This window comes from Canis lupus, chromosome 26, assembly GCF_003254725.2.
Source record: "Canis lupus dingo isolate Sandy chromosome 26, ASM325472v2, whole genome shotgun sequence".
NCBI classification, from domain to species: Eukaryota; Metazoa; Chordata; class Mammalia; order Carnivora; family Canidae; genus Canis; species Canis lupus.
In genome coordinates, this window is record NC_064268.1 from 17875109 (window position 1) to 17899003 (window position 23895).

General features: G+C 47.4%; 1 protein-coding gene across 4 annotated transcripts in view; it reads left to right on the forward strand.

Annotated features, from left to right (window-relative positions):
• The window catches only part of KCTD10 (potassium channel tetramerization domain containing 10), a 27786-nt gene continuing 3891 nt past the window's right edge, over positions 1-23895 (forward strand). The window contains exons 1-6 of one of the 4 annotated variants that reach the window (XM_025474272.3): positions 1-243; positions 6643-6856; positions 15574-15743; positions 18640-18729; positions 19062-19114; positions 20172-20367. In XM_025474272.3, the coding sequence (XP_025330057.1) occupies positions 151-243; positions 6643-6856; positions 15574-15743; positions 18640-18729; positions 19062-19114; positions 20172-20367 (816 nt within the window). In that variant the 5' untranslated portion in view covers positions 1-150. The remainder of the gene's footprint in view (positions 244-6642; positions 6857-15573; positions 15744-18639; positions 18730-19061; positions 19115-20171; positions 20368-23895) is intronic. The other 3 variants (XM_025474274.3, XM_035706364.2, XM_025474273.3) reach the window with 3 other exon arrangements.

Here is a 23895-nt window from a genome sequence, read left to right on the forward strand (position 1 = left end):
CCCTTTACGAAGGCGCGCTCTGCGGGGCGGAAGCGCGCTGGCGCAGCGGAAGTTCCCGCCCCGGGCCCGCCTCTGCCCCCCGCTTGCGCGAGCTGGGTGTTTCCTGCCTCTCAGTCCGAGTTTGGAGACTCCTGCGTCCTCCGACTTTTCATGGTAGGGAGGGCGGTGCCCACTAACGGGGGGCTCTGGGCGGCCGCGAGAGCCCGGCAGCAGCAGAGCGGAGAGGGAAGGAGCCAAGGAGGGGTGGGTCGCGAGGAGGGGCCGTCGCGAAAAGGGAGAGGCCGATGGGGGGGGGGGGGTCGGGGTGGGGGAAGGGCTGTGGTGAGTGACGGGGGCGGTGCCCCTGGCTGTTGGGGCTCGGGATAGAGCATCTGGGCTTGGGGGAGTAGATACGTGTGGGTGAGCTGGGGGGGGTCTCTCGAGTCTTGAGGACCCGTTGGGTCGGTGAATGTGGAGAGAACAAAGAGGGGTTGTCGAAGATGGACTCTGGGGTGGAAAGTGAGGGTGGGAGGGCGTTGCGCAAGAGAACGGTTAGGTTTAGAGAGCGGCGTGGGATTCCTTGGGGCGAAGCGTTGGGGGGGGGGGTCTTTGGAAGTTGTGGCTGCAGCCTCTCGGTTCCGGGGAAACTGGAGAAGGAGCTTCCAGGTGCTTCTGAACACGAGGGCGTGTTTGGGGGAGAGCAGGGAAGAGATAGAGGGGAGGGATGGCGGGGGCCTGAGCTCCAGGGACCTTGGCCTCGGAGGCCAGCGCCTTCAGCCCGCGCCTTGGTCCCTCTCCAGTCACTTCCGTCCGAGCCCGAAGCGGCCACACCTAAGGAGTTCAGAACGGATCTCCGGCTGTCACCAGCGGTCGGAAGGGTTCTGCAGGCGTGTGATCCTTGAAGGGTCTGTTCCCGAAATGGCTCTTTGGCCCTGGCTGGGAATGACCAAAGTCTAGCCTAGCTCTCTTACTCCTTTGCCTCTTGGAACACTGCCGAAGACGACTTAGCCAACCTGTATCTGATTTTGCTGCATCTTATGCAAAATAAGGACCACCTGCAGGGAAGGAGGCATTAAACCAGCAGTTCTTAAACTGACCTCCAGACTGGCAGTAGCAGCTGCAGAATCACCTGGCAACTCGTTAGAAACGGCCAAATCTCCTGCCTGCCTGCCTGCCTGCCTGCCTGCCTTCTTTCCTTCCTTCCATCCATCCATTCATCCAGTTATTCATGAGAGACACAGGCAGAGGGAGAAGCTGGCTCCTCTTAGGGGAGCCACAGATCAACACAACCAGGCAGACGCTCAACCACTGAGTCACCCACGTGTCCTAGAAATGACCAGATTTTTCAAGCCTTATCACTGACCACTGAATCAGTCTGGGGGTTGGACCCCTCAATCTGTTTTAACACGCCCTGTTAATGGGAGATTAATGATTTCTTGATTTGGGCTATGTAATGAAGGGAGCCTGAGTCAGAGAAACCTTGTAGTTCTGATTCTTCATTTTTCTCCCCTAAAAAGTGGGATTGGTGACGTCTTCCTCGCTGGATCCCCTGGGAGAAATAGGCCAATAGTTTGCATGATACACAGAGGGAGGGAAAGTAATTTAGCAGAACAATTGGAAATAGCAGTAGTGGCCCCGTAAACAAATTTTGGATGCAAAATAATGCCACGGTTATGTGGCTGATTTAATGCAGTTTGGTTGAAGTGGAACAGCAGATTTTCCTGAGTTGTGGAAATGCCCTTAGTTTGGGGAAGTTTTATAATTAGCTAAAAGGCAGTGACTCTTAGATCAAGCTGGTTAAAGGAGCACCTTAGCTCTGTGACTCTTAGCTGGGACCACATCTTAGATCACCTGAAGAGCTGCCTTTTTTTTTTTTCTTTTTTTTTTTTTTTTAAGATTTTGTCTATTAATGAGAGACACACAGAGGGAGAAGCAGACTCTATATTGGGAGACTGACATGGGACTCCCATGTCACAACCTGAACCAAAGGCAGATGCTCAACCACTGGGCCACCCATGTGCCCCCATGAACTTCTTAAATACAGCTGAGCTGCTCCCTCCCCCTCTGATTCTGATTAATTAGCCTGGGGTGAAGCCCAGGCATTGGTACTTTTACATGCATCCAGGTGACTGTAATACAGCCAGGCTGGGACCTCTGGTCTTAAGTTTGAGGGACAGAGGGGAAACTGCACTAAGGGCCAGGTACCAAGTATTCAAACATTCATTCCCTGAAGGTTCTTATGAAGATTATGGCTTTACCTTCGTTTCACAAGGTAGGAAACAGAGACTCAAAACACTTGTTTGAACCTCACACAGGAAGTGGTGGAACTGAGACTAGCCTAGGTTCTTCAGACTTCTGATCCAACCTTCCATACACACGTCTCCCCCAACACACAATGGAGACAGTTTCCACAGAGAGCTGTATGGAAAACACCCAAGGGTGAGGGGAGTGGTGTCTTTTTCTCCTATTATACTTGCCTGAGCCTCTTTTCAAGTCAACACTTTTCTTCCTTGGGCTGATTTTTATTTTTTAAGCATGTATACAGTTGTTTCCTGTCTGTGGCTCTGAGGCTGTGAAATAGGGGCTGGCTTTTATTTATGATGCTCTGGTTTAGTTTTATGTGTGGTCAGGAATTCACTGGGCCAATAGAACAGGAGGTTGGGGGAGCTTCTTCAAGATGATGAAGTGAATAGGTGTACAGAACTATTTACAGTGGTGGGCTGCAATTTTGGCTGCATGTTGGAATCACCTAGGGGAGTTAAAAAAATTTCTGTTGCTCAAGCCATACCCCTAGATTAGCTAACATCAGAATTTACGTGAATAGGACTCTGATGTCAGGTTTTTTTGTTTTTAAGGGGAGAGCCACTGTTTAGAGTCAGCAATAGGATACTCAGGGGAGATCTAACTGGATTAAAATTTTCAGATTGAATAGAATCCATAACCAATACCTCAAGTATTAATTTTATCTTTGTTTTTTGTAACCAGTTTTGCTCTCTCCTGCCTCACCTCCCCAACCCCATTAATGATGAAATCAAAACTTTGAAACAAGTGAAAAAAAAGCAGGATCCTGGTAGCAGTGGCTGAGGAGTCTTCTGTAGAGAGATGTGCTGGGGAGACTTAGTGTCTGCTGCTTTGTGTCCTTAGCTCAGTGCAATACGGGCTCAGAGACATGAACAGTCAGACTACCTTTCAACCAAAGACCATTCCCAGTATTGACCTTTAGAAGGGTGGGCTCCAGAAAGGTTCAGAGCTTTCTTTGCCTATTCTGGAGTCTCAAGCTAGATCAAGATGGTTTCTGCTTTATCTCTTAGCGATTCTGGTGGGTGTCTGTAGAGTTGGAAATGGTCTTCAGAGAAAAGATAATTGGAGACTTTGAGAGCATTCTTGAATAATCATAACGTGAGTCTTTGCTGCTGTAAGCCAGAAGCCATGCTGAGTACTCTGTGGCATCCCTCAGAGCAGTCCTGAGAGGGAGACACTGCTGTTGTCCCCCTAGACAGGGCTAGACTCAGATGATTTGCCTAGATTCCCACAACTGGTCAGTCAATGGCAGGACTGGGCACTTAAACTCAGATCTGACTTGCAAACCTAAACTCTTAGCCACACATTGCTGCCCATCTCTTTTCAGAGCTTGTTTTGTACTTGATGAAGAAGGAGGGATGGGGCACTCCTTTCTCAATTTATGTATTCCAGCTCTGTATATCTCAAGTACGAATGTTGGGAAAATGATGGGCTCAAGCCCAGACAGGACCTGCCCATAGTCCTTGCTCTGTCACTGACCCACCTCCAGTGCCAGTGCACTTTGGGAACAACTCTGGGATGTGCTATCCAAATCTACAAGCCAGGGACGCCTGGGTAGCTTAGTGGTTTGGCACCTGCCTCCGGCCCAGGGTGTAATCCTGGAGACCCGGGATCGAGTCCTGCATTGGGCTCCTGCGTAGAGCCTGCTTCTCTCTCTATGTCTCTGCCTCTCTCTCTCTCTCTCTCTCTCTCTCTCTGTCTCTCATGAGTAAATAAATAAAAATCTTTTAAAAAACAACAACAACAAAAAACCCACAAATCTACAAGCTGGAAATAACGATGGCGGTGTTCTAGCATTGTTTGGATTTTAAATGTTGTATGTGGTCGTAGAGATGATGGTGCCTTCTGTGAAGAGGGCATCCAGGGGCTTTCTGGAACCATGAAAATGTTCTCTATTTTGATTAGAGTGGTGGTTACACGGATGCATATACTGGCCAAAACTCCTCAAATTGTGCACTTTGTGCATATACTCTGTTGCATGCAAGTTAACTTTAAAAAGGTATTGGAAAGTAAAAGTACATTGGAGTATACTTCATGCCTTTTTTGTTTCATAGGTGCCTTACAAAATGCTAGACCATTTCCCAAAACACGTATTTTTGTGTAAATTTAGATCTGAAAGGGTGCTTTAAAAAGTATTTACATTTTGGAGCAGTTTTCCCTAACTGAAAAACCCCCAAGCCTCACACCTGTAAGCCTTCACGTTCCTCCCCTTCCCTAGGTATTTAAAGTTTTGAGAAACTCTTTCTTCTCTCCAGCTACTTCTGTCATCCCATGGACAGAGTATTTCTGGGGCAGGGGGATGGTTGGTGATAATCATTAGTGCAGGGTTTCTGGGGACTGATTTCAAAGGAACACTGGAAGGGAGGGGGCACTGCTTTTTTATTACACCTTCTATTTCTGGCATTCGGTCACAGCCCAGGTGAGTTAAGCTTGAGCTTTTGAAAAATGTACCTTCTTGGGATATAGTCACTTGATGAAGCAAGAACACTGTTTTGAGAAAATACTTTTCTTTCCAGGAGCCCATTCTTCCTGTGCCATCCTGCAGGGCCCTGACATGAGTCCCCTAGTGGATGATTTCCAGGCGGCTCTTTTGGGTGGATGAAGATCGAGAGGAGGGTTGGCTCTTGCCTCTATTACCGAACGATGGACAGCATTAGTCCCTTCGCCCATTGAAAAATAACTTTTGTGTTTACCCGTTATAAATGTAATACATATTAATTGTGGGATATCCAAGCAAGATAGGCGTAGAGAATTTAAAAAACAATCCTTGGGGTGCCTGTATGGCTCAGGTGATTGGGTGTCTGCCCTAGGCTCCTCCAGAGCCCATGTTGCCCTCCCTGCTCAGTGGGGAGCCTGCTATTCCCTCTCCCTCTGCTCTATCCCTCGCTCGTGCTCTCTCTTGCTGTCTCAGATAAATTTTTAAAAATATTTTTAAAAAAATCTTTAAAAAAGAAATCCTTTCTCAGGGTCAGGGTATAGTTTTTTAAAGTTGTGTGCTGTCAAAACCTGCAGGAGCATGCTGATAGTCAAAGTTGGGTTTATTTCCTTGTGACAATGAGGGAGAACCCTGGGGGATCTCAGAGGGATTGGGGCTTGCCTTGTATGATTTTGGGGAGGATTCAGGGAAGTGAGGTTTTGCACTGTACTGAATGCTGTCAGGAAGAAGGGTTAATTCTGTGATTGGGTCTCGTAATTCCTATGTTGAAAGTGGGGAGAATGGAATGGGGCTAAAGCTCTAACTTAAAGAAGCGACAGTGAGTCAAATTGGTCAGGATATGGTGATGTTTGGGCAATGTTCTTGTTTTAGTCTGTACTCAGACATAATTATGGAGTAGTCCTGTTTATGTCTTGATCCATCAGGCACTGAGTAGCCTTGGCAGATGGTGACGTGCTATATGAATCGTCTGTGTTCAGTGGTAAACATACAGCCCCGAAAAGAGTGCCAGGCCACGTCCCTAGCTGTCAGGGGGCTGCTACCTCTGTACAACTCTGCCTGAGTTGTAAAGAATCAGCCCACTTCTGGGACATCTTCTCCAGCCATAGAATTTTACCTATAAAAGAAACATTCTCTTTGAGTACATAGGTACCAGCTACCAATCTCCTTTCCTAAGCCTGCTTAAGTCAGATAATATGTCCATTGCTTTGTGATGGACACAGAACTGGCAGTGCCATTAAGGAGACTGTCCTCAGATCTTGCTGTTTTGGGTGGCACTAGTACAGGAAGTCTATAATTTTGCAGTAAATTGCTTCCAAGGGTTTTTAATGTCTGTCATGTAGTCCTGAGAAACCTCCCCCTACCCCTACAGGAAGGATTAGGAGTGGTAGTTGGGATCCCACTCAATTTATATAAAAGTTTATTTCATCTGGAATTCAGCTGGTGAGTGGTGCATGACAAGGAAACTGAGAGAGACCCGGGCAGTGCTTTAAGCTGCTTTAGGATGCATCCAGGTGTTCGCTTATGTGTGGAACATGCAGAAGGGAAGTCCTCACAGCACAAGAGTTAGTGGTAAACTTGTGCTTGCAGGGTCAGCAGGTGAGGTCAGCATATGAGGCTATCTGGGTGGGTTTGGGGCAGCCAATACCCAGTTCCCACCAGTTGTGGGCACCCTGGTGGCCTAGTTGACCTCTGATGTTCAGAGAAGCCAGGTTTTGGGCTTTTGTTTTGTTTTGTTTTTTGGGGGTTTTGTGTGTGTGTGAACTCTTCTTGTGTTGTCAACCTTGGCAGCCATCTATAAGTTTTAAATGCGGTATATACTTGTGCCAGGCAAAACACATCTGGAGGCCAGATTCAGCCCACAGGCTAAAAGGTAAAGCAGGCCTGGTGCTGTGACCCTGGTGACCCTGTGTCTTCTCCACTGGCAGGAAGAGATGTCAGGAGAAAGTGTGGTGAGCTCAGCGGTGCCAGCGGCTGCTACCCGCACCACTTCCTTCAAGGGCACGAGTCCCAGCTCCAAGTACGTAAAGCTGAATGTGGGCGGGGCCCTCTACTACACCACCATGCAGACACTGACCAAGCAGGACACCATGCTGAAAGCCATGTTCAGCGGGCGCATGGAAGTACTCACTGACAGTGAAGGTAAGGTTACCCTCCAGGCTCTGAGGATGCGTTTGTGGTTGAGGACTTCCTTCTAGTTCCAGAAGGCCAACATTACATGAGCAATTGTCCACATACGTACAGATTTCCTGAGAAAATGTGCTCTCAGGGAGCCTTCAGAGTGAGGAACTGGGATACCAGATCCAAATGAGGGGATATCGTAAAGGAGGGTTTCCCTGATAGAGTGACATAAAGGCCGAGACGTGAAGAGGAGTTGAAGTTACCTGGGTGGGGACTCATAGTCTTGACTTATTTATTATTTTTTTAAAGATAGATAGATAGATTTATAGATTTATTGATTTATTTATTATCGACATAGAGAGGCAGAGACACAGGCAGAGGGAGAAGCAGGCTCCATGCCAGGAGCCCGACGTGGGACTCCAGGATCGCGCCCTGGGCCAAAGGCAGGCGCTAAAGCGCTGAGCCACCCAGGGATCCCCTCATAGTCTTGACTTAGTTGTCAATTTGCCCTGGGACTTTGAGGAAGTCACTTGCCCATTCCTCTGGGCCTCAGCTCTGTGAAGTGGTGGCTGGACTAGCTGCCCTGGTTGGTCTCCTGCCAGTTCTCAGTGATGGTTCTGTGACTTTGGAGTGAAATAAGAGAGAGAAACAGACAGACAGACATGAATGTTTTCTCTTGTCCTCTCGGGATGGTGACCTGACAAAAGCTCACAGAGCTGGACTTAAGTCTCAACTTCCTGTGTGGTAGCTGGTGCTCCTAATGAGGTGAGATTGGTACAGGGATACCCACCTCATGGGGCTGTTAGTGTGGGATTCGATACACGTACATTTAGTGCATGTTTCTTTCCGTTTTCTTCTGGGAAGTCACGTTTGTGAAAGGCAAAGAATTTTTTTAAATGATCTTACCGTAACTGCTTTCTACCCACCTGGAATAATCTGAGAGCACTTGGCAAGGGGGACATTCTTGCCTGGCTGGGTTGACAGGGCAGGTCATGTGAGGTTTAAAGATGGCACCATCCTTTACTACTTTGGCCTGCGATTGCTTAAGACCTGGCCAGATCACAGCCTGGCTGCACCCTGCCTTACCTGTTTCTGAGGTTGACTGTCGTGCTAATGCCTCTGCCTTCCATGTGACGTTGGTTCCTGGAAAGGTGGGCGAGTTTTGACACAAGCAGGTGGGATTGCAGACCTAAAGCCTGAGCTGTGCACTAGTTAGGGTGTTTCCCTCGGCGTCCTTGACAAGACCTGGCTGTGGGGCTTGAGGTTCTGCTTCCCTGGGCTTCCTGAGAACTTGGATTTCTGGCCAAACATCAGATAAATGAGGTTTGTGCCCCAGCGCTTCCTTCTGTGTGTCTCACCCAGAAAGCAGAGTGTTTTATGAGTGGGAGGATCCCCGTTGCAGAGCCACACCCAGCATCGCTGAGGAGTATTTGTAGAGACGGAGACAATAGTGCCCCAGATGCAGAAGGAAACAGACCTTATCTGAGAACCCAGGATTGTTGTAGCTTTTCTTCAGCCCTACCCAGTCTCTGGTGGGGCTTAGGAAAAGCGGCGGAGTCCCTTTGGAAGCAAAGTTGGAGCCTCATCTCCTTGAAGCCCTTGCTGGCTTGATGCCATACCGAGGAAGAGCTGGTCCTCAATCTCTTCCGCCCCCTAGTGGAAGGACACAGGGATGGTACCAGGGGTCCTGCTTGGGCTTCTGAACAGCTACTGGAGGTTGTCCTGTTCCCAGTGGTGCCGCCAGGACCCCTGGACCCCTGGTACCGCCAGGGAAGAAAGGCTGTCTTTGGCACTCTGACCTTGGCCGTTTTCACAGGGCTCCGCTAGAGCCCCAGCCTGTCGTGAAAAGCTCACCATGCTGCATTTTATGAGTGGTTTTTACCCTTCATTTTGACCCTACTAGGGGTGGTACTGTTGCTACCTTTCAGTAAGTGAAAGATCCTTTTTGAAAGCTGGTGGGGGATGGGGGGAAGCAGCTACTGAGCCCAGGGCTTAGTGGCTCTTACTCTGGGCAGGCCTTGGTTCTCCAAGGGCTCAGCCCCCAGGTCATGTTGCCTGAGTGCATCAGCCTTATGGGTCAACTGCCAGCTTTGTGTCTGGTCTTCCAGCCCATACTGTGCCAGGCAGCCCGATCCCATTGGCCCATGGTGAGTATGCCGCACAGCCTGACCTGGTGGCCTGAGTGCTCTCTCACATACACCCTCAGATCTACAAATTAGTGTAAATGTCCTGCTTGTCACAGCTGCACCCTGGGCTTTACTGTGCTCTGCAGTGATGTTTGCCACAAACGGGCCAGAATAGCAAGTGCACCTCCACGAGGCAAGCGGATACAGCAATGGGAGAACCTGGCTTGGGGGCTGAGCTCTTGGAGAACCAAGGCTCCTGTCCCATTACCAGTAAGTGATAAATGAGTCTAAATTAAATGCCACATACTCTTAGCTGTAACTATTTCCCTGGGCCAGAGCCGGGGCCCCAAACCCACTTACTGTCAACTTCCCTGCTCACAGATTGGACACACACAGTACAAAAGGCAAACAGGCAGGAGGGCATGGAGCAGAAGAGAATCTGCCACCCACCCTGGGCCCCAGACCTCACCCCAGAAGCAGTGGATTTCTCGGGCATCCTTCAGGGATTTCTAACAGCTCAGTTTATCACTGTTCTTAATGGGAGTGCCTGGCAGTTAGAAGACTTGGGAGACTTCGGTCTGTGGGGACTGCTCACTCCTGCTGCGGCCTGTCTGGTGGAGTGTCAAGGTGGAGGGAGGGGCGCTATGGGGGTGCTGGAGAAGCAAGCAGATCTTAGCAGTGTCTTGGGGAGAAGTGGCCCATTTGGCCTTGGGGATGAGTCTCTACACTTGTACCTTACTCCTGAAGGATGACTTTTCTAGGGAGTCCTTTCGTGGACTTCCCCACCCCGCCGCCCCCCGAAAGGTGCAGTCCCTATAATACTGGAATTTTTGCCTGATTCCTTGTCGCATGGATTGAGGAGGCACCTTCCCTAATAAGAGTTTTGCCTCAGTACTCACCTGTAGTTGCCTGTTTCATCCCTACTCTTTGGTACAGTGCTTTTCCACCCCCCACTCTCCGTTTCTGGTCTCTTGCTAATGTTTCTGGAATGAGGGAGTATGAGTGAACCAGATTAAAGAAGAGAGTCACTGATCTTATTATCAGCACACATTCCCTTGAAATCCAGTGGGGAAGTCAGTGTAGTATGTGAGAAACTGTAGTACCTGGTGGTTTCCCCAAGATCTCCATACTTCCTGCTTAAATCGGAATGCACTCTTCTGTAAAATTCTGAATACATTGGGAGCTTTTAAAATGTGATGAATAAAACAAACTCCCTTGTGCCCCTGTTGTGAAATGTTGGGGCTGGGAGCGAATGGTCAAAAAGAATTCTTGGGGCATCTTTGGTGCAAAAAAGGTGGCTTTTTTTTTTTTTTTTTTTAATGATAGTCACAGAGAGAGAGAGAGAGGCAGAGACATAGGCAGAGGGAGAAGCAGGCTCCATGTACCGGGAGCCCGACGTGGGATTCGATCCCGGGTCTCCAGGATCGCACCCTGGGCCAAAGGCAGGTGCCAAACCGCTGCGCCACCCAGGGATCCCAAGGTGGCTTTTATTAAAGCCACAGGGACAGGACCCCAGGGGCAGAAAGAGCTGCTCCAGGGTTGTGAGGAGTAGCTGGTTATCTACTTTCAAGTTTGGAGGGGTTAGGGGTAGCAGAAGTCTCTAAGGAATTTGGAAGCAAGATTTCCAGGACCTTGAGGAGCTAGCTGCTGTTAAGGTCATTTACTACTATCTGCTTAACCCTTAGTCATGAGACTCTTCAGGTATCTTTCAGTGGGCCTTATGTTTGGAGGATGACTGCCCACATATAATGGGGGAGGGGGAAGGAAGGAGAGGGGTAGAGATAAAGCAACTTTCCAAAGGGATTTTTATATGTTAAAGATGATCCTGGAGGTCAGGCTAATGTCAAGTTGCTTATTGTCCCTAGCAAAGTATTAATAGAGAAGCAGTTGAGTTCCTGGAGGAAGGTCACTGCCTGTCTCAGGTCAGCTTGTCAATGAGTTGAAAGTTGTAAAGAGATTTCATTTTTTTCTGCATTTCTTTTGCCTTTGTTCTCCACATCACCCCCACTCAGACAAGGAATAAAATGCTACCTGGGCTGATGGCGCCTCTCTTTACATTCTTTGCCTCTCTCCCTTCCAGAAGTTAACCACTTGCCTGACCTTGGGGGTCACCAAGTGAATTTCAATGTCCATGGTGTAATGACTCAGTTGGAATTTCAAGATTGATGCCTGGCTTCTCCCCAACACTCTCACCTCCCAGAAAGCTAGCTCTAAGGGGCATTAGGACTTTCAGGAGCTCTGCAGGAGACTCTAATGTGTGTCCAGTGGTGAAAACCGCTGATTTGAATCTGCCAGTGAATTACTTTTGCTATACTGTTTCTGCCCCTAAACAATGTGTCATTGGTGTGTTTTCCAACATTGTGTAAATGATGTAACATTGTCATCTCTTTGCTTTCACAGCTTTATGCTTGTGAGATGGAATCATCTAGGTCAAACATTCCTGCTAAGTGTTCCATTCTGGGAATATACTGTAGTTTATGGATCTATATTCTGGTGATGGTTGTTTAGATTGCTTCCAGTGTTCACTGTTTGGAATATTACCTTTCTTGAGCACTCTCCGGGATATATGAGCTTCTCTATGGCAGAGAGTCTGGGAGTCTGGGAGTTATTCCCAGGAGAGGATTCCAGGATGACATCCGTGGCTTGGTTAGTATTAGCTGTTGTCCCTGTTTATGCTCCCCACATGGTCTGAATTTGTGCCAACACTGGGCACTGACAAACTTTCTGATTATTGCCAATCTGATGGTTATGATCTAGTACTCTGTGGTTTTATTTAACATTTCCTAATTTCTAGTGTGTTAAGTATCTTCTTGTCATTTGTGTTTCATCATAGAGCTGCGTGATTGCATCTTATTTACACATTTTCCTGTTTTCCTTTATCATCTTCTTGCTTTATAAAAGTATATATTCTGGATCCATTTCTTGTGATTTTATGTTGTAAATATTTTCTCCCAGTCTGACTTGTTAAAGCTTTTTTAATGGTATTTTTTTAATACCTTAAAGTTTTTACATTGTTTATTTTTTACATTTAGGTCTTTGATCTACCTCATTGGTGCTCAACCAGGGATGATTTTGACCTCCAGGAGACGTTTGGCAATGTCCAGAGACATTTCTGGTTGTCACGGTTTGGGGGTGGGAATGCTGCAGGCCCCTAGTGGGTAGTGGCCAGGGATGCTGCTAAATACCACACAATGCACTGGATAGGCCCTACGTAACAAAGAATGATCTGGTTCAAAATGTCAGTAGTGCCGAGGCTGAGAAGCCCTGCCCCAGAGATTCTGATTCTCTGGAATCAAAATGAGGCAGTTTCCTAGAATTGAATTTGTAACAAGCACCTCTGGTGACTTACGAACAGAAATAGAGGATAAAAATCTTGGGATGCTAAAGAGAGGTCCATGAAGCCCCTGCTGCCCTGTCCATGGAAGTGGAGGCAGGGAAAGGGGCTGGGAGAGGGCAAGCCTTGTGGCCCAGTCCCCTGTCCCTGAGAGAAGCCTTCTCTGGGGTACCCTGAAAGCCACTCAGGCTCTCCTGAGGGCTGGAATGTGCCCCTTCTGGACACTGCCGCCACTCTGTTCTCCACTGATGATGAAGAGATGTGGGAAGGGCTCATTATCAAAGACCTCATTTGAGTGCTGCCAATAAACCTTAGGAGTTATGCTGTGTGTCCCGTACATTCTCTCATCATGCCTTTGTGCCAGCCCTCAGGGGTATGAGTTTTAGGAGAGGAAACTGGTGGACAGAGAGGTTTGGTGCAGCACCCATGTCATCCAGCAAGAAAGCAGCAGAACTGGATTTCTAATATAGGCCCTTGCTCTTAACCACTGGGTTGTGTGGCACCTCCCAGACCATTCCAGAGCCTCCAGGGCTGTGCCTGCCTCTTATGCTCTTCAGCCTTGCCAATGGGCCACCAGACACCAGGCTGCCCTGACTTGTGTAGACTTCTGAAAAAGCCTGCATGCTCCGTGGCAGTGGGACAGGCTCTCCACAAGCAAGGAGCGGCTTAACTTCCATTTGCTTTCCTACATGCTAGGCGTTTGAGCTGTTTCAAAGGGGTCGATTCCGGCTTTGAAAGCAACTGAAATATTTTAAAATCAGAATGCTAATTGAAACCTCCTGGCGAGCCCGCCGGCTCCTTTGCCCTTATTTGTCTAAAATATGATTCCTTCACCGCAAGCATTTCCTGACAGCATTCTTGAGCTGGAGCCCAATGTCACGGTCTGCCTATTCGTTTATGGAAACTCTGGACTGTCACTTGGATAATTGATTTCAGGGGCTCCTGCTCTTTCTGAGCAGCTAAGTTATCCATGCATCAAAGGTGGAACATGGACATTTTCTTCCCCGGGTTGCTGAGTTAAATTAAGGTTGCCATTCCTCTGAAGACTGAGGCTCTACTCGTCTTCTCAGTTCTGGTGGAAGGAGCTTTCCTGTGAATTTCTTACTTGCTTTTTGTGGTCCAGTTCTGCCTTTCCAACTTTCCAGGTTCAGTGGTCCCTGAACCTCTCTGAGGCTCTGTTATCTGTGGACGGTGCAGGGGACTGAGCCTCCTTCTAAAAGAATAGTTGGGAAGATATTATGGTCCTTCCACACCTTGTCCACTCATTGGAAGAAAAGTACTTGATCCAGGGTAGCAGAAAGGTCGCAAAATGCTGGTCTGTATGCCCAGGGTGCCCTGCAGATGGGTTTTCTTTGGCCTAGAATGGATTGATGACCTCTTGGTTTACCACTGTTTAAAAATCAGGAGGTTTCCCGGAGAAATCTGCATTTCTGGCTTCTCTTTGGAATATCAAAATCTCATGCAGCCCTAGGCCCACATTCCTGCCCAGCAGTTCTTGGCTGAATTGAGAAGAGCCTCTCCATCTCCTATCTCCCAGGAGCAGGGCACGTGCTCTCTCTAGTCAGCCTCTGGGCCCAGACCCATCTATACTCATTTATGTTGCTTGCTAAGGACCCCTTTGGGCATCTGAGCTACATGACAGATACTCCATCCATACTTGATTATCTCAAATGTAGAAAAAAGCAGTGGGATAAGGTCCAGCAGTCACTGTCAGGGTGGTGTGATTTACCATGGTTGTGAAGGCCTCTTCCTTCCTTGAAACCAGAGTTTGACTTCAGGCCACGCATTTGCATTGTGTTTGCCACACTGGGAATTACTCTTCCCACTGTACTCAGGAAGCCATAGCACTGTGGAAGTACCAAGTGAAAGCCTCTGGAGAGACAAGCCCAGACATTTAACCAATGGTCCAGGAGCCATGGGCTGAGGAGTTTGTAGGATGGGAGTATCGAAATGGCCTCACAAAACTCCTAGTGATTGTTGTAAATACCAAATAAATATATTGCCCTATAACCCTGAGAACATCTTGTCAAGGCTGGATTGGGGAAGGGGGCAGTGGATGGCCTTGTGACTCTGGATATGAAAGAGGTGTCTTTGCTGCTCTCGGGTTTTGTGTCTGAGCCAGAGTCTGGGATTCTGCGGAGGACTTGGGGCAGAACATCATGGTGTTAAAAGTGTAAGTGTGGGCCCCTTCTCCCAAACTGAGCAATGGACAAGGAAAGAGGGAATAAAATTACGGATTCCTGTTTAAACCTAAATGCACTGTGCCTTCGTATCCTCTCACCTGACCCCAGGGGACAGGAGACCTGGGGAAGCCCCTCGCTGGGGTTGCCCTACTGGCCTGGGGGAGGGGGTACTTCTCTACAACCTGGCTTCTTTCTGAAGCCTCCTGTCATCTCAAGACATACCAGGTCTTTGCCTCATCCCTACCTCTCCTTTTATGTCCCTCCACTTCTCAGGCTCTAGTATTGTTTCCTCCTACAAGTAACACCCCCCCCCCCATAATATTGGCATTTCTGAAGAGGAATTGTAAAAACTTGGAGATCCCTAGTGGAGGTATAGCAGCCCAGTCCCCCCAAATGGAGAGGTCATCAAGAAGCTAAAGGGCTCAGCAGTTGACACATTTTCCCATAGTTAATGAAAACAAATTCCATCTCCCCATGCTAAACTGAACTGCCTAGGACAAGTTCTTTCTGGTTTACCGTCTTCTCTCCAGTGGCTGTCACTAGCCAGTAAGTACTTATTTGGGGGAGTTAAAGATGGAACATCCTGGGGTGGTATTGGTGAGTGTCAGGGATCCCCCTTGGGAGCCAGAGGTTGCAGTCTTCTGCCTCCTTAGAAGTGGCTCTGTTATTTGGAAATCTAAATAAAGCACTGTAGAAAGAGGGAGAGTAGATATTTTTACCTCAAGCTTTTCCCCTACCATTGAGTTGTGTGGTCATTTGGACCCATTTTATCCAAGTGTAGTGTACTTTTGGGATGTCTAAGGGATTTTTGAGGATATTTTAGAAACACACTTTTAGGCCTCAGAGGTTCTGGCATCCAAAAGAGCCTGAGACCAACCGAGTCTGTGGTTGTGGCCTGGAGACCATTGCAGTGCTTCCCAGGCAGGGCTTAGTCAGCCTTTTGCTGATGGCTGGGCAGGTGGTGCTGCTCCCCACTCTGTGGTCCTGCTCTTCCCTGGGAGGTGGAGGGGGCCAAGAGACACCCCATTTGTCCTCAGCACCTTCCAAGAGAGGAGTGCCTATGTGACTAGGCCCCCCTTTCTCCTCCCACTACAGGCTGGATCCTTATTGACCGGTGTGGGAAACACTTTGGTACAATACTCAACTACCTTCGTGACGGGGCGGTCCCCTTGCCTGAGAGCCGCCGGGAGATTGAGGAGCTGCTGGCAGAAGCCAAGTACTACCTGGTCCAGGGCCTGGTGGAAGAATGCCAGGCAGCCTTACAAGTAGGTATCACCCTTTTTTCCCTGTAAGAGTTGGGAGGTATCAGGCCCAATTGCTCTCCTCATTTTCTTCCTCTACAAAATGGGGGCAGTTCCTACTTTATTGAGATGTAAGAGTTCACAAGTAACCCTGGAGCTTCTGTCTTCTCTGGTCAGTGACTCTTTAGAGGCTTCCCTGTAATGCTTAGGCCACTCTGGCTTTCAGTCGCTGTCATGTTGGGCCATTATATTGTATATCGAAACTCTTCAGTATGGGGTATAAAACCTAATCAGTTTTCTGGACACATCTCAGGACTTACTCTTACCCAACCAGTTGTCATTGGGAGCCTCATATAATCTCTGTAGAATCAGACACCCCTCACTCCTCAGGTGGACCTCGGGAAGGACCATTGGGATCAAGTCATGATAGTAAAATCCCTGTAAAACCAAAATGCTTCTGGATATAGCCAGCAGCCATTTATTTCAAGCCAAGTTCTAACATGGCAGAGAATCAGAAGAGTCCCTTCAGGTTGTCATAGGAATTGGATCTGTATACCTGAGGCTCTTATGTCAGGCCACATGTCTGGCCCTCCACTGGAGCAGTACCCATACTGCCTACCTCCTTGAGGAGCTATTGTTTACACATACCACCTCTACCCTGAGAGTCTACAGCCTTTAGGTTAGTATTTTTAATTCATTTTTGTTTGTTGAGGAAATGTATACACATCATACTTTTTTGCTCCATTAATTTTTTTTTGAAGATTTTATTTATTATTTATTTGAGGGGGCAGGTAAGGGATGGGGAGAATCTCTAGCAGCCTCCACGCCAAATGCAGAGCCCGATGTAGGGCTCAGTCTCACAACCCTGAGATCATGATCTGAGCCAAAATCAGGAGTTGGACGCTTAGTCAACTGAGCCATCCAGGCGCTCCTTCTCTGTTAATTCTTTCAACAGTTCTGTTTACTTTCGTATTTCTTACGCTATTCATTTCAGTTTTCAATATTATCTACTGGTGTACAGAGAATTAAAATTTAGCTCATGTACTACCACCACCCCCAGTCACTACAAATCTTTTATGTACGCATATTCCTTCTTCTCTTTTCCCAATATAGAGTTTATCACAGCTTTGGTTAAGTCAGTATTCAGAGTTTACTTTGGGATCTCTAAATATTGTTAACAGTTAAGCCACAGAGTATGCAGTGAAAAATGTCTTTATTATGCAACTTTCAGTTTGCCAGGGTTAGTGATTGCCTCATTGTTTTGTCTGCTTAGTTTTCTAAGTACATATTCCTGATTCATCCCTAAATGGTCAGAAAGGTCAGTCTCCTATTGGTGTGTTCAGACACACCAGTGAATCTGTTCTCCTTCGTCTTAGAGACAAGCTCTCTGGGTTTCCTTTCTGTGTTTTCTATTAGTCTAAGGTTGAACCTCCAGGACTACCCCCTCTCAGTTTCTGTTGCTTTTATCTTCCTGTTCTACATTCTCATAGGTTTTCTTCAGCTTTATCTTTTCAACCCTTCTTTTGAACTTTGCATTTCTAAAGTTCTCATATTTCTAACTTCCAAGAGCTTTTTCATGTTCTCTGAGTGTTCTTTTTTAAATATAGAACACTGCACTTTGTTTCATAGGATTCATATCTGTTTTCCTCTGTCTTGGAGTTTTCTTTCTGCTGCCCTCATCATGACTCCTTCCCTTTTCCTCTTTATTTTGGTTTCAGTCTCACGATTGAGAGACTTTCCACATATAATCTGATGATCTTTGGTCTGTTAAAATTTAAGAGTAAGGTTCTGAAAAGCTGTGTGTGGGTGGGTGGGCTTTTTTGTCCAGTGGGCTTTAGTGTGGGTGATAAGGCTCTTTCAGCAGGGACTCCCAGTGTCAGAATCTGTAAGCCTTTTCCTGAACTGATCAGATCCCCATGGGGGAATGTTCCACTCTCTTGCCTGGGTATAAGCCTGACTGGCTGCCTTTAAGATCTGAATAGGAGGGGATCCCTGGGTGGCGCAGCGGTTTGGCGCCGGCCTTTGGCCCAGGGCGCGATCCTGGAGACCCGGGATCGAATCCCACGTCGGGCTCCCGGTGCATGGAGCCTGCTTCTCCCTCTGCCTGTGTCTCTGCCTCTCTCTCTCTCTCTCTTTCTGTGTGACTATCATAAATAAACAAAAATTTAAAAAAAAATCTGAATAGGAGAAGGGGCTGGGAGCTGGAGCCCACCATTTAGTTTGTGGACCATTCACTTAATCCCCCCTGTTTTCGGAAGAACAGCTCAACCCTGTCCTCATCTCTACAAACCACTCCAGAAGAGTAGACATTTCTTTTGCTGTTGGCAGCGGCGATAGCTACAATGGTGGTAACGGTGGTGGTGGGGTCTCACTGGTGCTTCTGCTGACGGGCTGGCTATTCCCTGCTCTTGCCCTCTGCCCACCAGCAGTCAGAACTGTTGTTTGAAAAACTTCAAGTTCTTTCCCATCTGGTAACTTATGTTTCGGCTTTCTCTTTCCCCTCAGTATTCCTCATCTGCTTCCCATCCTCAGATTTTCAACATCGTTTGTCTGCAGACTTACCCTCTCCCGATCTTTTTCTCCATATAAGCTTAGACTGTTGAAATTCTTCTACAGTTTTGCAGTGGAGTGCTTTAACGGCTGATATTATATTTCATCTGTTGTGTTTAGAGTTTATTTTTAAGTGACTCCCTGGGCTGTGTAAATGTGTCTCACCATCATTAGGATTTACTGAGCGCCCTGGCCAAAGAGCAGACGTCTACTGGAGAACTCGACTCTTGGCCGTCCCCCACCCTAACTCCTTTCTTCCCAGCGCTGGCAGTCCCATCTTCCCTTGCCAGAGCCTGTCTTTGCCTGGCAGGCCAGCTAAATAATCTGATGTTGGGCAGGCCTCCTAGGCTGAAAGCATGTTTTGTTCCAGCAGAACAAAGATACTTACGAGCCTTTCTGCAAAGTTCCTGTTATCACCTCATCCAAGGAAGAGCAGAAACTTATCGCGACTTCAAATAAGGTATGTTGGAGGCACCCTTGTGGCCGCTTTTTTTTAGCTATTGAAATCATGAATGAGGTTTGAAATAGAAACCTGTAGACGTGCCTGAGCAAGGCTGAGGAGGGATGAAGAATGGGCACCTGCAGTTCATCTTGTGTTGCGTCTTCCCCCCTCCTCCCAATTGTGAGTCCTACAGTCTCCCTCTCTGTCCTCCCACACCATCCCCCAGTCTGCCAGCTATGCTTAGCTGCCTCCTTGACTTGATGGTAGGGTCCAGCCCTGTGGGAAGCCCATAGTCCACAGTACCTCCACTCCAAGTGACTCTTATCTTTCTTTTTTATAACTGCCTTCAGCCAGCCGTGAAGCTGCTCTACAACAGAAGTAACAACAAATACTCATATACCAGGTAAGGTGTCAGTGAGAAAAACTACCCACATTGGCTAGGAAAGTTTCTGCTCACACAGGCCAGGCCCAGGTCCTCCTGTTATCTTCCAGGGAGGGTAGCCCTCTGTACCTCAAGGATGCCCAGGGGAGGCAGATGACAGATACTAGATTGAATTCACACATATCATAAAGGCTGCCCTTTTAAAGTATATAGTAGTTTGGTGGTTTTTAGTATATTTACAGAGTTCAGCCATTACCATGTGCCTATTTTGTGAACATTTTCATCATCTAAAAGAGACCACTAGTCACTCTTCTCCCCACCCCCTGGCAAACGCTGCTCTCTGTTCTGTGGATTTGTCTACTGGACACTTCATATAAATGGAATCCTACAGTACATTGCCTTTTGTGATTAGCTGGCTTCTTTCACTTAGCATCACGTTGTCGAAGGTTCATCTTTGTTGTGGCAAGTGTATCAATACCTCATCCTTTTTATGGTGGAATAATATCCCATCATATGGATATTAACTGCATTTTGTGGATCCATTCATCAGTGCACAATCAGGGTGGTTTCCACCTTGGGGCTATCGTGAATATTGCTACAAACATTCACGTACACGTTTCCGTGTACATGAAGGTTTTTATTTCTCTTGAGCATATCTGAGAGTGGAATTTCTGGGTCCTGCGGTAACTCTAGGGTTAGTCATTTCGGGACCTGCCAAACTGTTTTTCCAAAGCAGCTGCACCATTTTATGTTTCCACTAGCAACATACATGAGTTTCTAGAATGCCTTACGGCTCTTGGGACCATGTGGTCTCAGCTGCAGAGGGCTTAGTGAGGTGACTCAAGACCCATAAATGGACCCAAGATGAGAGCCTTCCTCGAGCAGTTGCATTCTGCCACTCCTGGGGCTCCCTCCACACTCCGCACCTGGTGCCTGTGCTCACAGGCCCCAAGTTGTCCACATTTCCTCCTGGCTACAGCAGAGTACTGGCAGAGAGGTGACCTTAGAATGGGATGTAGAGACACTCAACTGCACCTAGTAGCAGCCTGCACTCACCTTCTCAAATGCTCTCTTGCAGCAATTCTGACGACAATATGTTGAAAAACATTGAGCTCTTTGATAAGCTTTCTCTGCGCTTTAATGGAAGGGTCCTGTTCATAAAGGACGTCATTGGGGATGAGATCTGCTGCTGGTCCTTCTATGGGCAGGGCCGCAAGATTGCTGAGGTCTGCTGCACCTCCATTGTCTATGCCACTGAGAAGAAGCAGACCAAGGTAAGTGCTCTGAGGGGGTGGTTCTGGGTGACTAGTCTGAAATACTACTTGTACAGTTTCCCTTTCCCCGGAACAAAAAAACTTAAGGAGAGTTTTTAAAAAGGCTTTCCTTGACACATCATTGCTCATTGTGAAAATACTCAGCTTTTTGGGGCCCCGGACAGAGTTACATGCAGGCCTTGGAGAAACAGAATGGTATTTCCTTCCTCTGACGATTGGCAGACAGGGACAGTCCTACTGCAGTCCAGTCTTTTTGCCATAAACATGGATTCAGAGCGGTGCTAGGCCAGCTCAGTCAGTGGAGTAAGCAAATCTCGATCTTAGGGTTGTGAGTTCGAGCCCTACTTTGGGTATAAAGGTTACTTAAAAACAAAACCTTAAAAAAAGTCAATTCAGATGTATCCTTTTACCGCTGTCACCAGGCCAGCATGGTCTCCTGTCAGTGACGGTACACTGCCTGTGCTGTTTCTCACCCTCCGTGTACCACCATTTCCTGCCAGCATAGCTCCCTCCCATCTCAATCATCAGAGGAGCCGTGCTATCTTTAAGAGCTTGGCCTTGGCCTTCTAGTCATGACCTACGATTTACTGCTGTCTGTCTGTCATCTGACCCCCTGACCTAGAGTGGCCCTCCAGCCTCACAGGCCTGCTGGGGGTTCTGTAGCTCCCAGGCTTGTTGGCTTCCATCCGAGCACACAACTGCCTAACAGATCTGGACTCTGGATCCACTGTGTCATCCTCTCCCAAACCGACGGACTTGATCTCTGTCACTGTGCCATCCTACAAAGCTACATCATGCCACAGTGTGCTGTTGGAGATCTGATCCTCTGTGAATTGAACTTCATCTCCTTCAGGTCTTCTGCTTGCTTACCCTTCTTGGGCTGTGCAACTTGGTATTCTTTCTTTTTTCAAAAAAAAACCCTACAGTGTACTCTGTCACTTCTTCTGAACCTTTCTAAGGGAACCCTGATCAGGGACTTGCGGTGGGTCTGCTGGGCAGGTTTTCATGCACAGATCTGTAGACCACCCTGTCAGGCTACCATCATCACTGCAGCTCCAGGGGTACACAGTTCTCTGATTCTAGAGCTGGCCTCAGGAGAAAAGACGAATGAGAGAGTGAGACCACAAAGTAGACACCAAAGCTCTAAGCATTTTTAAACTTTTAAAACATCGTATCATCAGTATTTAGAATATATCCCAAAAGATACTTATTGATTTAAGAGAGCCAGGAAGGGAAAAGCACTGAGGCTCCCTCTTTTTTTTTCTTTTTTTTTTTAAGATTTTATTTATTCATGAGAGACATAGGCAGAGGGAGAAGCAGGCTCCATGTAGACTCCATCCCGGGACTCTGGGATCACATGCTGAGCTGAAGGCAAACGGTCAACTGCTGGGCCACCCAGGCATCCCGAGGCTCCTTTTTCTTTCAAAAGATCCCAGGGAGACCAGAATTGCTTGCTTCTCTTTACCGCATTAGCCACCCACACCTCTTTTCTCCTGTGAACTTTTTTAGGGCTGTGAATTCTACTGGTAACTAATTTCCCTTTCTTGCCAGTTAAGTTTTGTTATATACACGGGCTGCTTTTGTCCTTGGATATTAACAGGATAGTCATTGCATTGATTAAACTTTAAAATACTGATTTTACATTTTCAGAGTTTGACAGGGAGGAAAGAATTCAGAGACCACACGATCTGATCCCAGTCTTTTGTAGATGAGCCGACAGGTTCCAGAGCAGCCCTGTGCTTGTGTTTTTGAAATTGGCTAGAGGCAGGGCCCAGGATGGCAGGCCAGGGCCCCTAGCCACAGCTCCCTTTGCTCTGCCATCCTGTCCCCAGGGGCTTCTTCCTTTCTCTGGAGGAAGCTTGTGACTGGCTTTCTAAGGGGTTCATGTTGGGGAATGGCTGCCCCATAGGGGTGCCTCCTTCTGCCCCATACCTCCAAAGCTGAACTTTGGAGCCAATACATGTTCTCTTGTTTCAAGTAATTGGGCGGATGTTCCTTTTGGGGTTTTTTTGAATTGCTATTTCTTTCCTGGTACAACCTTCAGGTGCTCTGCTAATTTATTTATTTATTTATTTACTTATTTATTTAAAGATTTTACTTGTTTATTCTTGAGAGACACAGTGAGAGAGGCAGAGATGTAGGCAGAGGGAGAAGCAGGCTCCATGCAGGGAGCCTGATATGGGGCTTGATCCCAGGATCACGCCTTGAGCCAAAAGCAGATGCTCAACCGCTGAGCCACCCAGGTGCCCCTCTTTTAATTATTTAAATGTCTTCTCTGGTTCAGCTGGAAAGGCTGTGGCTTGCTGAAAGTATGCTTTAAGTAGATCTATAATACATGTCATCCTATTTGGTTCTGGATTCTGACTTATTGGGGACTCAGTGGTAGTACAGCACAGAACCCACCCTCTATTGGTCTGTTTTGTTCTGTTGTTCAGATGGTATCACTTCTTTTGTTCTTCTGTCTTCAAGTTCACAGACTCTCCTCAGTCATTTCCACACTGCTGGTGAATTGGGGCTTTTTTTTTTTTTTGGTTTCTGTTTTTGTGTTTATCTTGGTTACTGTATTTTTTTTTTTTTTTTTGGTTACTGTTTTTTTTTTAATTGTACAATTTTTATTTCTTTCTTTGTTCTCTTTGCTGAAACTTCGTATGTCTGCATTTGCTTTAAGAAAGTTTGCCCTTGGGATGCCTGGGTGGCTCAGTGGTTGAGCATCTGTCTTCGGCTCAGGGCCTGATCCCAGAGTACTGGGATCAAGTCCCACATTGGGCTCCCCCAGGGAGCCTGCTTCTCCCTCTGTCTTTCTCTGTGTTTCTCTTGAATAAATAAATAAAATCTTTAAAAAATTAAATTTAAAAAATGTTTGACCTTCCTTGTCGGGACATTTTTATAATATCTGCTTTCAACTCTGTCAAATAATTCCAGCATCTTGTGTCATCTTGGACTTGGCATCGGCATCTGTTGATTATGTTTTCCCTCAGGAGTTGAGATTTTTCTGGTTCTTCATTATGCCAGGAACTTTCGAATTGTATTCTGAATGTTACAGGGCTCTAGGCCTTTTTTAAATTCTAACAAGCACATTGATTTTGTTTGTTTTAGTGGGCATTTGGCCCACAGGTTCCAACCAGCTGTGGTTTGCAGTGCCAGTGACAGCCCTGTTTCCAAAGCCTTCAGGCCTGGGCTGCACCGAGGGCTAGGCTGTGTCCTGGGCAATGATCTCCCCCATGGCTCAGTTCTGGGTGTGCTGTTGAGGGACAGATGGACAGCTGGGCTCAATCCCAGGAGTTCATGCAAAACCTCAAGACACTGCTTTCCCAGGCACCCCTCCTTCACCATCTTTTAGTGCTTCCCGCTTCCCTGGGGCTCCCCTTGTTCAGTCATCTGGCTGGAAAGGTGGGGCTTCAGTTCCCCAATCTGCCTCACACTGCCTGGGACCTGATCTGGCCCTGGAGCCAAGCGGCATAAAGAAGCAAGAGAAAAACAGAGATTTGCTCCATCCTGATGAGACCACAGCTCTCCTAATCAGTAAGG